The 16,674-nt window shown below is 34.7% G+C and overlaps 1 protein-coding gene across 1 annotated transcript in view; it reads right to left on the bottom strand.

Annotated features, from left to right (window-relative positions):
- The window catches only part of DMBT1 (deleted in malignant brain tumors 1), a 100,572-nt gene that overhangs the window by 36,704 nt on the left and 47,194 nt on the right, over positions 1–16,674 (bottom strand). Inside the window, exons 22-39 of the mRNA XM_087965681.1 lie at positions 15,891–15,917; positions 15,489–15,533; positions 14,541–14,852; positions 13,904–13,930; positions 13,492–13,536; positions 12,543–12,854; positions 11,906–11,932; positions 11,494–11,538; positions 10,556–10,867; positions 7,688–7,714; positions 7,086–7,130; positions 5,265–5,576; positions 4,591–4,617; positions 3,998–4,042; positions 2,676–2,987; positions 1,859–1,885; positions 1,175–1,219; positions 646–957 (exon numbers count right to left, since the gene is read on the bottom strand). Of these exons, the coding sequence (XP_087821807.1) occupies positions 646–957; positions 1,175–1,219; positions 1,859–1,885; positions 2,676–2,987; positions 3,998–4,042; positions 4,591–4,617; positions 5,265–5,576; positions 7,086–7,130; positions 7,688–7,714; positions 10,556–10,867; positions 11,494–11,538; positions 11,906–11,932; positions 12,543–12,854; positions 13,492–13,536; positions 13,904–13,930; positions 14,541–14,852; positions 15,489–15,533; positions 15,891–15,917 (2,304 nt within the window). The remainder of the gene's footprint in view (positions 1–645; positions 958–1,174; positions 1,220–1,858; positions 1,886–2,675; positions 2,988–3,997; positions 4,043–4,590; positions 4,618–5,264; positions 5,577–7,085; positions 7,131–7,687; positions 7,715–10,555; positions 10,868–11,493; positions 11,539–11,905; positions 11,933–12,542; positions 12,855–13,491; positions 13,537–13,903; positions 13,931–14,540; positions 14,853–15,488; positions 15,534–15,890; positions 15,918–16,674) is intronic.

Genomic DNA, 16,674 nt, shown 5'->3' on the forward strand with positions numbered 1-16,674 from the left:
CTGAAAATCAAAGAAATAACTTTCGTCTTGGTAAAGATGACAACAGGGTGATGTTGAAGAATTAGGAGGTTATACTGTATTGCCATTATCATTATCATCATTACTTCTTTTATATTTTTACTTTTCTTTAGCTTGATATAAAGTAAAAAGTGTATTGTAAACCTAGCTTAAAATATTGGAATTAATGCCTGTTGCCTTTTATTATTGAGACTACATGTACTGTAGTCCTCACTTATTGATTGCAATTGAATCTTCCAACTCCATCATTAAGTCATGTGGTAAGCATGTTAAGCCCCTTGAACAAATGTCCTTAAAGATAATGTAATAACCTATTGAAATTTGCATAGTGTAACAAATCAATAACTAAATCTTTGTGTTTTCAATAATAAATACGCCTTCTCTACTGCAACATATTATCAATGAAGACTGAAAGCTTTACACATAATAGCAATTAGGATATTTTTCAATCCCATTTAAGACCTCCTAGTAAGATGGTGACATGCTTTGGCTGTCTGTTGATAGCTTTCGACCTGGCAATAGTCACTTTGCATTGACACCTGAGTTTTAAATTATTCTTTGACTATGTTTCATAATGTAAACCAAGTAAAATATCACATCACTTGAAAATTGAGCAGTTCAGGTTACCTGAGCAAATGACCCCTGCATCTTCCTTGTGGCGACAGTCATGAACACCCCAAGGTTTATGGGAGCATTCTTCAAGAGAGGATTCGTTCCCTTGGCACTGGATCTGATCCAGGAAGATGCTGCCAGTTCCTTCCCCAAATGCAGCATTAGATAGAGCTTGGACGGCCTCTCCACAGGCAAGCTGCTTACACACAACTTGTGCGTCATTCATGTCCCAGCCATCATCGCAAATTGTTCCCCAGCTTCCATTGTAAAAGACCTCAATGCGACCACGACATTTGTCTTCTCCATTCACCAGTCTCAGAGATTTTTCTGCAAAGGAAAACAAATGCAGATGGGACTTTCATCTCAGCTTTCTAATTTCTAGAATTTTTAACTAGTAAATAGAGAGGAATCACCTCTGCTGTTCTGTTTTGCACCACTTGGGTGAAAAGAAAACTTGTGATCAGCTGGAAGTATTGTAGATTTATCGTTACAATATTTATTACTAATATAAGAATGCAAATCCATTTTAGCATATAATAAATACCTCTTATTTCCTGTGTAGTCAGATCTGCGGATGTTGTAGAGACGTCTGACAAAAACAATAAATGTTATATGTTTCAAAAACTTTGCCAGAATTTATTTGCTAATCATAGGTGTATAGAGATAAAAATAATGCTGAAAATAACCAGTCACTCTTGGGTTTAGACTTCCTCTCAGTCTACTTGCTCTTCCCACATACATATTTGTTTACAAATTCAATTCTTGTTCATTCTCTTTCACTAAACCACTTTATAGCCTAATTGATTTGGCTCTCAATCTTTCAGGACACAATCTCTACTGGTTAGCCATTTTTTTTAAATAGTCACAAAATCATTCATTCATTCTTTCATTCGTTCATTCTGTCATCTTTCAATTGAGAGCAAAATATTCCATAATTCAATGATTTCACTTTATTTTACAAATTATTTAAATTGAACAACAAATGATAGTCATTCTTTCATAGATCCATACATTTTTCAATGATCTGTTGAAAAACAAAACTCTAGGCTTTACAGTACATGCCTAGCATAAAGACTACTTTTATTTCACAAACAGTGAAAGAAAGAGAAGTAAGTTAAATGAATCTTATTTCTTTCTTTGCTGCTAAAGAGTTTACCGGCTATTTCCCCTGAAATCATGATGCAAATTTTGGTTTTAAGTAACCACAGAAATTTCAGAAAATACCTACCAGGTGGTAGTGTGGTGACAGCAGGACCTGAAAATTGAAGAAATAACTTTGGTCTGGGTGAAGATGACAACATGATGATGTTGATGAATTAGGACATTACACAACATGCCATTATTATCATCGTTCTTTCTTTCACATTTTAATTCTTCTTTAGTTTAATATAATAAAGAAAAATAATATAGGATATGGCTTAAAGTATTGGAACTGATGCTTGTTGCCTTTTATTATTAAGACTACACGTTGTCCTCACTTAGTGACTGCAATTGAATCTCCCAACTCAATAATTAATTCCTATACATGTTAAGCACCTCAAACAAATTTACATAAACATAATGTAATAACTTACAGAAACCTGCATAACAAAACCAATTCTTAAATCTTTGTATGTTCAATAATAAATGCATTTTAAAAAAATACTGAATGAAGATTGTCTGGAAGTTTTAGACATAATAGAAAGTAGGATCCTTTGTGATCCCATTTAAGACCACCTAGTTGAATGATAACATACTTTGGCTTTCTAATATATCGTTTTTCCTGGGAAGAGTCACATTGCATATTATTCTTTTACTGTGTTTGGGTAATATAAACCAAGCAAAACAATTGAAAATTGAGCAGTTTAGATTACTTGAGCAAATGACAAAAGTTAAGACTAGTTAGATGGTGACATACTGAACCTTGGCTTTCTGAGGAGAATATAGTACCTGGCAATAGTCACATTGCATTGACACCTGAGTTTTAAATTATCCGTTTACTGTGTTTGAATGATATAAACCAAGTAAAACATCACAACACTTGAAAACTGAGCAGTTCAGATTACCTGAACAAATGACCCCAGCATCTTCCTTGTGGCGACAGTCATGAACACCCCAAGGTTTATGGGAGCAGTCTTCAAGAGAGGATTCATTCCCTTGGCACTGGATTTGATCCAGGAAGATGCTGCCAGTTCCTTCCCCAAACGCAGCATTAGGTAGGGCTTGGACAGCCTCTCCACAGGCAAGTTGCTTACACACAACTTGTGCGTCATTCATGTCCCAGCCATCATCGCAAATTGTTCCCCAACTTCCATTGTAAAAGACTTCAATGCGACCACGACATTTGTCTTCTCCATTCACCAGTCTCAGAGAGTTTTCTTGAAAAGAAAACAAATGTAGATTGGACTTTTGTGTTCGATATCTAATTTCTAGAAGTTTTATACTAAATAGAGAGGAATCATCTGAACTGTTCTGTTTTGTACCCCTTGTGATCAGCTGGAAGTGCTGTAGGCTTATTCATACATAGTTTATTACTATTATAAGAATGCAAATCCATTTCAGCATATGATACATACCTCTTACTTGATGTGTAGTCAGATCTGTGGAGGTGGTAGAAAACTCTGACAAAAACAATAAATTTTATAGTTATAAGTTTGGTCTTTGCTATCATAGGTGTTTAGAGATAAAAAATAATGCTGGGAAAAAAGCAGCCATGCTCTTGGTTTTAAATGTCCTCTCAGTCAATTTTCTTTTCCTACGTAGATCTGTTTACAAATTCAATCCTTGTTCATTCTCTTTGACCAAACCATTTTATAGCCTAATTAATTTGGCTCCCAATTGTTCAGGACCCAACCCCTATTGGTTAACCAAAAACAATTTTTAAGTATCATGGTCACCAATTTATTCAGTCAGTCAGTCAATCAGTCAGTCCGTTATCTTGCTATCATATCATATTTTAACAAACATTATCAAGCACATCATGAGTTTGAGAGTTCAAACAATGGATTGAGTTACATATTGGTCCATGGCAGATAGAGTAAAAAAAATCTTGTTAGATTTATAGACCATCTGCAAGACTTTACAAGAATTTGAATGAAGAGCTCCCCCCCCCACCTTTATTTTATCTTCATGTGAATCTTGTTAATTAGGTTAAGCTGAGGGAATGATTGCGGCTTAAAGTTATCCCATGAGTTCTCATGGTAGACCTGAATTTGGATCTCCACAAATCTAGTCCACATCTTTACATGAACTATTATTTCAGATGTGGACTCATTTGGAACCAGCATGTAAGAAATCATTATAATCATCTGGAAGTACTGTTGGCTTATTCTTACAATATTTATTATCATTATAAGAATGCAAGTCCACTTCAGCATATAATAAATACCTCTTGTTTTCTGTGTAGTCAGATCTGCGGAGGTTGTAGAAAGTTCTGACAAATACAGAAATTGTATAGTTATATGTTTCAGAAACTTGCCAAAACTTCTTTGCTAACATAGATGTATAGAGATAAAAATAATATTGGGAAAAACCCAGCCATCCTTTATAAAATCACTTTATAGCCTAATTAATTCGGCTTCCAATCAGTCAGGACCCAATCCCTACTGGTTAACCCAAAACAATTTTAAGTGCCCTATAGTCATCAAATCATTTATTTATTCATCTCACTTTCCAGAGAAATATATTCTATAATTCAATGATTTCACTATCTTTTATACCTTATTTGAATCAAACAACATTTAATAGTCATTATATTCATTCATTAGTTGCTGAAAAGAAAAATGTCAGTCTTCATAGCACATGCCTAGCATAAGCACTAATTTTATTTCACAAATTGTTCTTCCGGTGAAAAGAAAGAACAGAAAGTGGTAATATCTTATTTATCTCTTTGCTGCTGAAGACTTTACTGGCTCTATTTCCCTGAAATTATGATGCAAGATTTGATTTTACCTAATCAAAGAAATTTAAGAGAACACTTACCAGGTGGTGGTGTGGTAACAGTAGGACCTGAAAATCAAAGAAATAACTTTCGTCTTGGTAAAGATGACAACAGGGTGATGTTGAAGAATTAGGAGGTTATACTGTATTGCCATTATCATTATCATCATTACTTCTTTTATATTTTTACTTTTCTTTAGCTTGATATAAAATAAAAAAGTGTATTGTAAACCTAGCTTAAAATATTGGAATTAATGCCTGTTGCCTTTTATTATTGAGACTACATGTACTGTAGTCCTCACTTATTGATTGCAATTGAATCTTCCAACTCCATCATTAAGTCATGTGGTAAGTATGTTAAGCTCCTTGAACAAATTTCCTTAAAGATAATGTAATAACCTATTGAAACTTGCATAGTTTAACAAATCAGTAACTAAATCTTTGTGTTTTCAATAATAAATACGCCTTCTCTACTGCAACATATTATCAATGAGGACTGAAAGCTTTACACATAATAGCAATTAGGATATTTTTCAATCCCATTTAAGACCTCCTAGTAAGATGGTGACATGCTTTGGCTTTCTGTTGATAGCATTCGACCTGGCAATAGTCACTTTGCATTGACACCTGAGTTTTAAATTATTCTTTGACTATGTTTCATAATGTAAACCACATAAAAGCATCACATCACTTGAAAATTGAGCAGTTCAGGTTACCTGAGCAAATGACCCCTGCATCTTCCTTGTGGCGACAGTCATGAACACCCCAAGGTTTATGGGAGCATTCTTCAAGAGACGATTCGTTCCCTTGGCACTGGATCTGATCCAGGAAGATGCTGCCAGTTCCTTCCCCAAATGCAGCATTAGATAGAGCTTGGATGGCCTCTCCACAGGCAAGCTGCTTACACACAACTTGTGCGTCATTCATGTCCCAGCCATCATCGCAAATTGTTCCCCAGCTTCCATTGTAAAAGACCTCAATGCGACCACGACATTTGTCTTCTCCATTCACCAGTCTCAGAGATTTTTCTGCAAAGGAAAACAAATGCAGATGGGACTTTCATCTCAGCTTTCTAATTTCTAGAATTTTTAACTAGTAAATAGAGAGGAATCACCTCTGCTGTTCTGTTTTGCACCACTTGGGTGAAAAGAAAACTTGTGATCAGCTGGAAGTATACCTTAGATATCTAATTTCTAGAATTCTTTATCACTAAACAGAGATGAATCATGTTTGTTGTTCTATTTTGTTCAAAGAATACATTAACGTTAGTCAATTTTATTCAAGTCAGATTATTGTTTGATTTAGTCTTGGTCTAACAGAAGAAAATAATTCCGTAGTAAGGGATGAAAAAAATGTTCTCTCTATAAGTTCAATTCTATCCTTCGCAGTTCCAACCAGCATGACCACAGGATTCTCCTTTGTGTAAAGTATTAGAACTCATATCAACTCATAACTTATCCTTGGAATACTGTGAAATCAGGGTAATAATTTTAATTTAATTTAATATGAAGCTAAACACGTTATTGTTTTAATACATGACTCAAGACAATAGGATGATTATGTTTTTTAGAACGTATAGTATATAGATAGTACATATTCATATACTTGGACCTAGATTAAGTAAATTTATTTCCCATTTATTTCTGTAAGATCCTAGTTAAATCATGCGTTACTTTCCCAACTGATTTTAGTGAGCTTTAATTTTAGGAAAAATACTATGCATTCATTCACAGAATTTTGCATAGATCTCAACAAAGTCAATCTTTATTCTAAGCAGAAACCAGCATAAAATAACTTCAGTCAGAATTGCAGACACTTCAGTAATAATAATGAAAACCATGAAATATAAAAATTAGCTGGGAGAGTACCAATTAATTGCACGTGCTTGATTTAGTGAAATATAGGGTACTTTCAAAGAATATGCTATTTAATACAAAATCCTCTCCATATTTTATTGAAATATGGTTCTGTATGTGCTGAAGCATTAAGGATTACCTGTTTTGCAGACTTCCAACAACCTTCATTTCCCATACTCTAAAATGGCTGCATGTTTAGAAAATAGGACATATACTGGTATTTTTTTATGCCTGACATGACATTCATATTTTAACAAACATTTCAAATACATCATGAACTTGAGAGTTCAAACAATGGATTTACTTACATATTAATTGGTCAGATAGAGTAAAAAAAATCTTGTTAGATTTATAGACCATCTGCAAGACTTCACAAGAACTTGAATGAAGAGTTCCCCCCCTTTATTTTATCTTCATGTGAATCTTGTTAATTAGGTTAAGCTGAGGGAATGATTGCGGCTTAAAGTTACCCCATGAGTTCTCAGGTGGACCTGAATCCGGATCTCCACAGATCTAGTCCACATCTTCACATGAACTGCTATTTCAGAAGTGGTACAACAAAGGAACCATTTTGAACTAGCATGTAAGCAATCATCTGAAGTGCTGTTGGTTTACAATATTTATTCCAAAATTTATTGTTGTTATTATTATTATGCAAATCCGCTGGCATATAATAAATACCTCTTATTTTCTGTGTAGTCAGATCTGCGGAGGTTGTAGAAAATTCTGACAAATACAGAAATTGTATAGTTATTATATGTTTCAGAAACTTGCCAGAACTTCTTTGCTAACATAGGTATATAGAGATAAAAATAATATTGGGAAAAAACCCAGCCATCCTTTATAGAATTACTTTATAGCCTAATTAATTTGGTTCCCAATCAATCAGGACCCAATCCCTGCTGGTTAACCAAAAACAATTTTTAAATTCTCAGATCAGTCAGTCAGTCAGTCAGTCAATCAGCTCACTTTCCAGAATAATATATTCCATAATTTATTTTATTTTACACCTTATTTAAATCAAATAACAAATGGCAGCTACTTTTTTTAAAAAAATCCATACATTATTCAATGACTTGCTGAAAAGTAAAACTCCAGTCTTCATAGTACATGACTATTTTAAAAACTAATTTTATTTCACGAAGTCTGCTTTCAGTGAACAGAAAGAAAGGAAAGTTATATGAATCTTATTTCTCTCTCTTCTGCAAAATATTTTACTGGATCTATTTCCCCTGAAATAGATTTGGTTTTAAATAACCATAGAAATTTCAGAAAATACCTACCAGGTGATGGTGTGGTGACAGCAGGACCTGAAAATCGAAGAAACAACTTTGGTCTGGATGAAGATGACAGCATACTTATGTTGATGAATTAGGAGGTTGCATTAATGATAATTATTATCATTATTTCTTTTATATGTTTTACTCTTCTTTAGTTTGATATAATAAAATAAAAACTAGCACTCCAAACTTAAAGTATTGGAAATAATACTTCTTGTCCTTTACATTGAGATTATAGGTAGTCTTTATTTACTGATTGAGTTTGTTAATTGAGTCTGCCAACTCAATTAACATTATTATGTGCTGTGGTTATTAATTATATTAAGTACTTTAATCAAATTTACTTAAAGATAATGTATTAACTTATCATAACCTGTATAACAAGAACAAATTATCCAATCCTTGTAAGTTCAATAATAAATGCACTTTTTCCCCCACTGAAACACATTATCAATGAAGATTGTCTGAAAGCTTTACACCGAATAGCGAATAGGAGCCTTTGCGATCCCATTCAAGACTTACTGGTTAGAAAACTTCCGACTGATGTTGCGGCACCATCGGACGTGAAGAGCAGATCTCCGTGCTCCCATGGCAAGTTTTCCCTGTTGGAGAGCTCCAAAAGAAGCTAAAGCCACCCTATTGGGGTGGTGAAGAAAAGTGGGGCTCCCTGCAGTTCGGGGAGAGCAGCAGCTCTCCTGCTGGACTCAGGGTTTTTTCCCTCTCCCTCAATGAGAAGAGGCAGCCATCATGGCTGCCATGAAGCTGGGACAGCCAAGGCAACAAAAAATGTGCAGGAGCCATGCGGATGAACAGTGATTGGAGCTGGGTGAGAAGGTTCCTTTTTATTTAGACCCTAATTTTAAAGAAAAAAAGAAAGAGGAAAATCCAGGAAAAGAGACTCTTAGAACTATTTTTTAAAGCAGTGAACTACTATAGAGAGAAAAATCCTAGACCCGAAAGAAAGGAACTAAGGGGAGAAAAGCTAAAGACCTTTTAAAACATAGAAAACTTTTAAATTGGGCAGGCGTTATTTTGGAAAGGCATTATAAAATGCTGGACTATCTATTTGAATCTACTTGAATAGTTGCTTCCCTAAATTGAACTAAATTTGGATTAATTAAATCTATAAGATTTGAAACAACACTGAAACCTAAGCTGAGGGCACCATCTACTGGTGAATGGAATATACCAGACCCCTGCAAGTTTAGAAAAACCTTTTGATGAGAGAAATAAACAACATTCATCTGGAAGACTGTGTTGACACTTACTGTTCTATAGCTAGTTACTTTATGATTACTGGAAACTCTATTATGAGAATAAGGAAAACTTTTAAATAAAGCAAAGTGATTTTTGACTTACGGAAGGTTCTTGGACTACTTAAATGGAATTGATTAATAAACCTGAGATGTAAAGGACTATGATTATTGAACTTTCTGAGGAGTAACATTGGACTTGAGTAAGAGTGGGACATTAAATTAAGACATGATGCTCCATCAGGGAAAAAGGAGTGAGATTTCAAGAGAAATGGCATTGATATTTCAAACCATTAGGGATGTGATGGCGAACCTATAGCACTTGTGCCAGAGGTGGCATGCAGAGCACCCTCTCTGGGCACACAAGCTGTCGCACCAGCTCAGCTCTACTGCGCATGCACGTGTGTTCCTCCCACCAGCCAGCTGGTCTTCAAGTCTCTGCCATGCATGAGGGGCGGGTTGCGCGCAGGGGTCATGTGCACATGTGCAGGGGGTAGGGTGAACATGCAGGGGGAGTGCATGCATTCACAGGGGTGGGGCACATGTGGGGGGGTATTGCATGCATGCATGGGGAGCATGAGGGGGTCATACACACATGTGCAGGGCCCTAGGGGTCACACATGCATCCACGGGGCGCATGTGTGGGGCCGCAGCATGAATGCCTGTTGCATTTTGGGGATGCATGTGCACGCTTTGGGCACTTGGTGTTGAAAAGATTAGCCATCACCGCATTAAGGGTACCATGGAAAAGAATCAGAGAAAGATAAAGTATCTAATGCAAGGCATGTATGGGAAAATAGAAAATATGCTACAACTGATTATGAATGAAAATCAAAGAGTCCAGGAAAGAGAGGAGATAGCTGAAAGAACCGGAAGAAAAGACTATATTTATGGCCTGATTAGAAATTTGAATAGAGATAGAAATAAGAATACTCACCTTTATATGAAGCAATAGTTAGATGGAAAGATTGGAGCTTGTAAAAGGATATTATAAGGTATGTTTAAATAATAGGAAGACTGGTATTTGGATAGTGTATTGTGACTTTGAACAACTAAATAATGAAGGGCCATGACTTATATAAACATGTGTATCAATATTAGCATTATCAATGATGACCTGATTAGAAGTTTGAATAGAGGTAGAAATAAGAAATAGCGGGAATATTAGCAGATATTTTTAATATAAGTAATAATTGGTGGAAAAGATTAGAGGGAGAAATATGGTATTACCATGTATCTTATAACATCATTGGCATTAAAATGGAATATTGAAATATTGAATAACTACTTTAAAAAACCCATGTATATTAAGACTTGGATAATACAACTTTGATTAATATAACAACTATTATAATTATCATTATTGATGTTTGTATCAAAAAGAATTATACCATTGTTCATGTATTGATATTGATGTATATTTAAAAATAAATTTCTAATAAAACATTAAAGGGCAACTTCCTGTTAGATGGTGATATATATTAGCTTTCTGATCATAATATTCTGCCAGGAACAGACATGTTACATTGATACCTAATTTTTATATTATTCTTTTAGGGTTTTTTGCATAAAGTAAACCAAGTAAAACATCACAACACTTGATGCAGTTTAAAAGTACCTGAGCAAATGACCCCAGCATCTTCCTTGTGACGACAGTCATGAACGCCCCAAGGTTTATGGGAGCATTCTTCAAGAGAGGATTCGTTCCCTTGGCACTTGACCTGATCCAGGAAAATGCTGCCAGTTCCTTCCCCAAATGCAGCACTAGGTAGGGCTTGGACAGCCTCTCCACAGGCAAGTTGCTTACACACAACTTGTGCGTCATTCATGTCCCAGCCATCATCGCAAATTGTTCCCCAGCTTCCATTGTAAAAGACCTCAATGCGACCACGACATTTGTCTTCTCCATTCACCAGTCTCAGAGATTTTTCTTGAAAGGAAAACATGTAAATTATCAGATGTCTAATTTTTAAATTCTTCATCACTAAACAGAGATGAATCATCTTTGTTGTTCTATTTTGTCCAAAGAATACATTAATGTTAGTCAATTTTATTCAAGTCAGATTATTGTTTGATTTAGTCTTGGTCTAACAGAAGAAAATAATTCTATAGTAACGTACGAAACAATATGTTCTCTCTGTAAGTTCAATTCTATCCCTTGGCAGCTTTCCATTGTAAAAGACCTCAATACAACCACATTTGTCTTCTCTGTTCACCAGTCTCATAGATTTGTTATTGAAATGAAAACATATGTAGATTGGACTCATCCAGTGGTGGGATTCGAATAATTTAATAACCGGTTCTCTGCCCTAATAATTTCTTCTAACAACCAGTTCGCTAAACTGCAGAAAGTTAACAACCGGTTCTCCCAAAGTGGTGCAAACTGGCTGAATCCCACCACTGGACTTATCAATAGAATTCTTTATTACTAAATAGAGATGAATAACTTCTGCTGCTCTGTTTTGCCCCTCCCATGATCAGCTGGAAGTGCTGTAGGTTTATTGTTATAATAGTTTTTACTGTTATGAGAATGACAATCCAGCGTATAATAAATACCTCTTATTCCCTGAGTAGTCAGCTTAGCAGAGGGTGTTGAAAGGTCTGACAAAAACAAAAAAAATTATAGTTATATGACTCTGAAACTTTTATAGAAGTTCTTTTTTATCATGGATGTGTAGAGATAAAAAAAATAATGGTGGGAAAACAACAACAACTATTCTCTTGGTTTTAAACTCAATCCACGTGCTCTTCCTACAAATATTTGTTTACAAATTCAATTGTTGCACATTCTCTTTGACCAAACCACTTTATAGCCTAATTAATTTGGCTTCCAATAATTCAGAACCCAATCACTACTGGTTAACCACAAGCAATAGTAATCAATTTAGTTATTTACATACCATTTCCTCCTAAATTAGGACCCAAGATTTGCTTTTAAGTAACAATAGAAATTTAAACAAATACCTACCAGGTGGTGATGTGGTGGTAGCAGGACCTGAAAATTGAAGAAATAACTTTGGTCTGGTTGAAGAAGACAACATACTGATGTTGATGAATTTTGGGGATATAGTATATTTTCCATTGTTATTATTTCTTTTATATTTGTTACTGTTCAGTTCAACACAATAAAGTAAAATAAAAAAGGGTATAGCAAGTCTGACTAAAAGTATTGGTAATGATGCCTATTGCCTTTTAATATTGAGACTAATATAGTCCTCATTTAGTGATTGCAGTTGAATCTGTCATCTCCTGTGGCTGTTAAACGTGTTAAGAACCTTAAACAAATTTACTTAAAGATAATATAATAACTTATTGAAACCTGAATAATAAGATCCAGTCCTTAAATATTGTATGTTTGATAATAAATGCATTTTGGTATTGAATGAAAATTGTCTGAAAGCTTTACACATAATAGCAATTAGGATCCATTGAGATACCATTTTAGACAACCTAGTTGAATGAAGACAAACTTCAGTTTCTAAGCATAAAATTCTACCTGGCAAGTCACATTACACTGACACCTGAGTTTTAAATTGTTCTTTGACTATGTTTTCATAATATAAGCCAAGTAAAACATCACAACATTTGATGCAGTTTAAAATTACCTGAGCAAATGACCCCAGCATCTTCCTTGTGACGACAGTCATGAACGCCCCAAGGTTTATGGGAGCAGTCTTCAAGAGAGGATTCGTTCCCTTGGCACTTGACCTGATCCAGGAAAATGCTGCCAGTTCCTTCCCCAAATGCAGCACTAGGTAGGGCTTGGACAGCCTCTCCACAGGCAAGTTGCTTACACACAACTTGTGCGTCATTCATGTCCCAGCCATCATCGCAAATTGTTCCCCAGCTTCCATTGTAAAAGACCTCAATGCGACCACGACATTTGTCTTCTCCATTCACCAGTCTCAGAGATTTTTCTTGAAAGGAAAACATGTAAATTATACTTTTGCCTCAGATGTCTAATTTTTAAATTCTTCATCACTAAACAGAGATGAATCATCTTTGTTGTTCTATTTTGTCCAAAGAATACATTAATGTTAGTCAATTTTATTCAAGTCAGATTATTGTTTGATTTAGTCTTGGTCTAACAGAAGAAAATAATTCTATAGTAACGTACGAAAACAATATGTTCTCTCTGTAAGTTCAATTCTATCCCTTGGCAGCTTTCCATTGTAAAAGACCTCAATACAACCACATTTGTCTTCTCTGTTCACCAGTCTCATAGATTTGTTATTGAAATGAAAACATATGTAGATTGGACTCATCCAGTGGTGGGATTCGAATAATTTAATAACCGGTTCTCTGCCCTAATAATTTCTTCTAACAACCAGTTCGCTAAACTGCAGAAAGTTAACAACCGGTTCTCCCAAAGTGGTGCAAACTGGCTGAATCCCACCACTGGACTTATCAATAGAATTCTTTATTACTAAATAGAGATGAATAACTTCTGCTGCTCTGTTTTGCCCCTCCCATGATCAGCTGGAAGTGCTGTAGGTTTATTGTTATAATAGTTTTTACTGTTATGAGAATGACAATCCAGCGTATAATAAATACCTCTTATTCCCTGAGTAGTCAGCTTAGCAGAGGGTGTTGAAAGGTCTGACAAAAACAAAAAAATATATAGTTATATGACTCTGAAACTTTTATAGAAGTTCTTTTTTATCATGGATGTGTAGAGATAAAAAAAATAATGGTGGGAAAACAACAACAACTATTCTCTTGGTTTTAAACTCAATCCATGTGCTCTTCCTACAAATATTTGTTTACAAATTCAATTGTTGCACATTTTTTTTGACCAAACCACTTTATTGCCTAATTAATTTGGCTTCCAATAATTCAGAACCCAATCACTACTGGTTAACCACAAGCAATAGTAATCAATTTAGTTATTTACATACCATTTCCTCCTAAATTAGGACCCAAGATTTGCTTTTAAGTAACAATAGAAATTTAAACAAATACCTACCAGGTGGTGATGTGGTGGTAGCAGGACCTGAAAATTGAAGAAATAACTTTGGTCTGGTTGAAGAAGACAACATACTGATGTTGATGAATTTTGGGGATATAGTATATTTTCCATTGTTATTATTTCTTTTATATTTGTTACTGTTCAGTTCAACACAATAAAGTAAAATAAAAAAGGGTATAGCAAGTCTGACTAAAAGTATTGGTAATGATGCCTATTGCCTTTTAATATTGAGACTAATATAGTCCTCATTTAGTGATTGCAGTTGAATCTGTCATCTCCTGTGGCTGTTAAACGTGTTAAGAACCTTAAACAAATTTACTTAAAGATAATATAATAACTTATTGAAACCTGAATAATAAGATCCAGTCCTTAAATATTGTATGTTTGATAATAAATGCATTTTTGTATTGAATGAAAATTGTCTGAAAGCTTTACACATAATAGCAATTAGGATCCATTGAGATACAATTTTAGACCACCTAGTTGAATGAAGACAAACTTCAGTTTCTAAGCATAAAATTCTACCTGGCAAGTCACATTACACTGACACCTGAGTTTTAAATTGTTCTTTGACTATGTTTTCATAATATAAGCCAAGTAAAACATCACAACATTTGATGCAGTTTAAAATTACCTGAGCAAATGACCCCAGCATCTTCCTTGTGACGACAGTCATGAACGCCCCAAGGTTTATGGGAGCATTCTTCAAGAGAGGATTCGTTCCCTTGGCACTTGACCTGATCCAGGAAAATGCTGCCAGTTCCTTCCCCAAATGCAGCACTAGGTAGGGCTTGGACAGCCTCTCCACAGGCAAGTTGCTTACACACAACTTGTGCGTCATTCATGTCCCAGCCATCATCGCAAATTGTTCCCCAGCTTCCATTGTAAAAGACCTCAATGCGACCACGACATTTGTCTTCTCCATTCACCAGTCTCAGAGATTTTTCTTGAAAGGAAAACATATAAAATTATACTTTTGCCTCAGATGTCTAATTTTTAAATTCTTCATCACTAAACAGAGATGAATCATCTTTGTTGTTCTATTTTGTCCAAAGAATACATTAATGTTAGTCAATTTTATTCAAGTCAGATTATTGTTTGATTTAGTCTTGGTCTAACAGAAGAAAATAATTCTATAGTAACGTACGAAACAATATGTTCTCTCTGTAAGTTCAATTCTATCCCTTGGCAGCTTTCCATTGTAAAAGACCTCAATACAACCACATTTGTCTTCTCTGTTCACCAGTCTCATAGATTTGTTATTGAAATGAAAACATATGTAGATTGGATTCATCCAGTGGTGGGATTCGAATAATTTAATAACCGGTTCTCTGCCCTAATAATTTCTTCTAACAACCAGTTCGCTAAACTGCAGAAAGTTAACAACCAGTTCTCCCAAAGTGGTGCAAACTGGCTGAATCCCACCACTGGACTTATCAATAGAATTCTTTATTACTAAATAGAGATGAATAACTTCTGCTGCTCTGTTTTGCCCCTCCATGATCAGCTGGAAGTGCTGTAGGTTTATTGTTATAATAGTTTTTACTGTTATGAGAATGACAATCCAGCGTATAATAAATACCTCTTATTCCCTGAGTAGTCAGCTTAGCAGAGGGTGTTGAAAGGTCTGACAAAAACAAAAATAATTATAGTTATATGACTCTGAAACTTTTATAGAAGTTCTTTTTTATCATGGATGTGTAGAGATAAAAAAAATAATGGTGGGAAAACAACAACAACTATTCTCTTGGTTTTAAACTCAATCCATGTGCTCTTCCTACAAATATTTGTTTACAAATTCAATTGTTGCACATTCTCTTTGACCAAACCACTTTATAGCCTAATTAATTTGGCTTCCAATAATTCAGAACCCAATCACTACTGGTTAACCACAATCAATTTAGTTATTTACATACCATTTCCTCCTAAATTAGGACCCAAGATTTGCTTTTAAGTAACAATAGAAATTTAAACAAATACCTACCAGGTGGTGATGTGGTGGTAGCAGGACCTGAAAATTGAAGAAATAACTTTGGTCTGGTTGAAGAAGACAACATACTGATGTTGATGAATTTTGGGGATATAGTATATTTTCCATTGTAATTATTTCTTTTATATTTGTTACTGTTCAGTTCAACACAATAAAGTAAAATAAAAAAGGGTATAGCAAGTCTGACTAAAAGTATTGGTAATGATGCCTATTGCCTTTTAATATTGAGACTAATATAGTCCTCATTTAGTGATTGCAGTTGAATCTGTCATCTCCTGTGGCTGTTAAACGTGTTAAGAACCTTAAACAAATTTACTTAAAGATAATATAATAACTTATTGAAACCTGAATAATAAGATCCAGTCCTTAAATATTGTATGTTTGATAATAAATGCATTTTGGTATTGAATGAAAATTGTCTGAAAGCTTTACACATAACAGCAATTAGGATCCATTGAGATACAATTTTAGACCACCTAGTTGAATGAAGACAAACTTCAGTTTCTAAGCATAAAATTCTGCCTGGCAAGTCACATTACACTGACACCTGAGTTTTAAATTCTCAGAGATTTTTCTTCAAAGGAAAACAAGTGCATTTTGGATTTTTGCCTCCACTATCTAATTTCAAGAATTCTTTATTACTAAATAGAGAGGAATCACCTCTGGTGTTCTGTTGTGCACTCCTTGGGTGAAAAGCACCTCTGAAGGTGCTATAGGTTTATTGTTACAATGTTTATTATTATTATAAGAATGTAAATCCTTTTCAACGTATAATAAA

The sequence above is a fragment of the Notechis scutatus genome, chromosome 4 (assembly GCF_049901735.1).
Source record: "Notechis scutatus isolate UNSWTSFEM ecotype Mainland chromosome 4, rNotScu1.2, whole genome shotgun sequence".
In the NCBI taxonomy this organism is placed as follows: Eukaryota; Metazoa; Chordata; class Lepidosauria; order Squamata; family Elapidae; genus Notechis; species Notechis scutatus.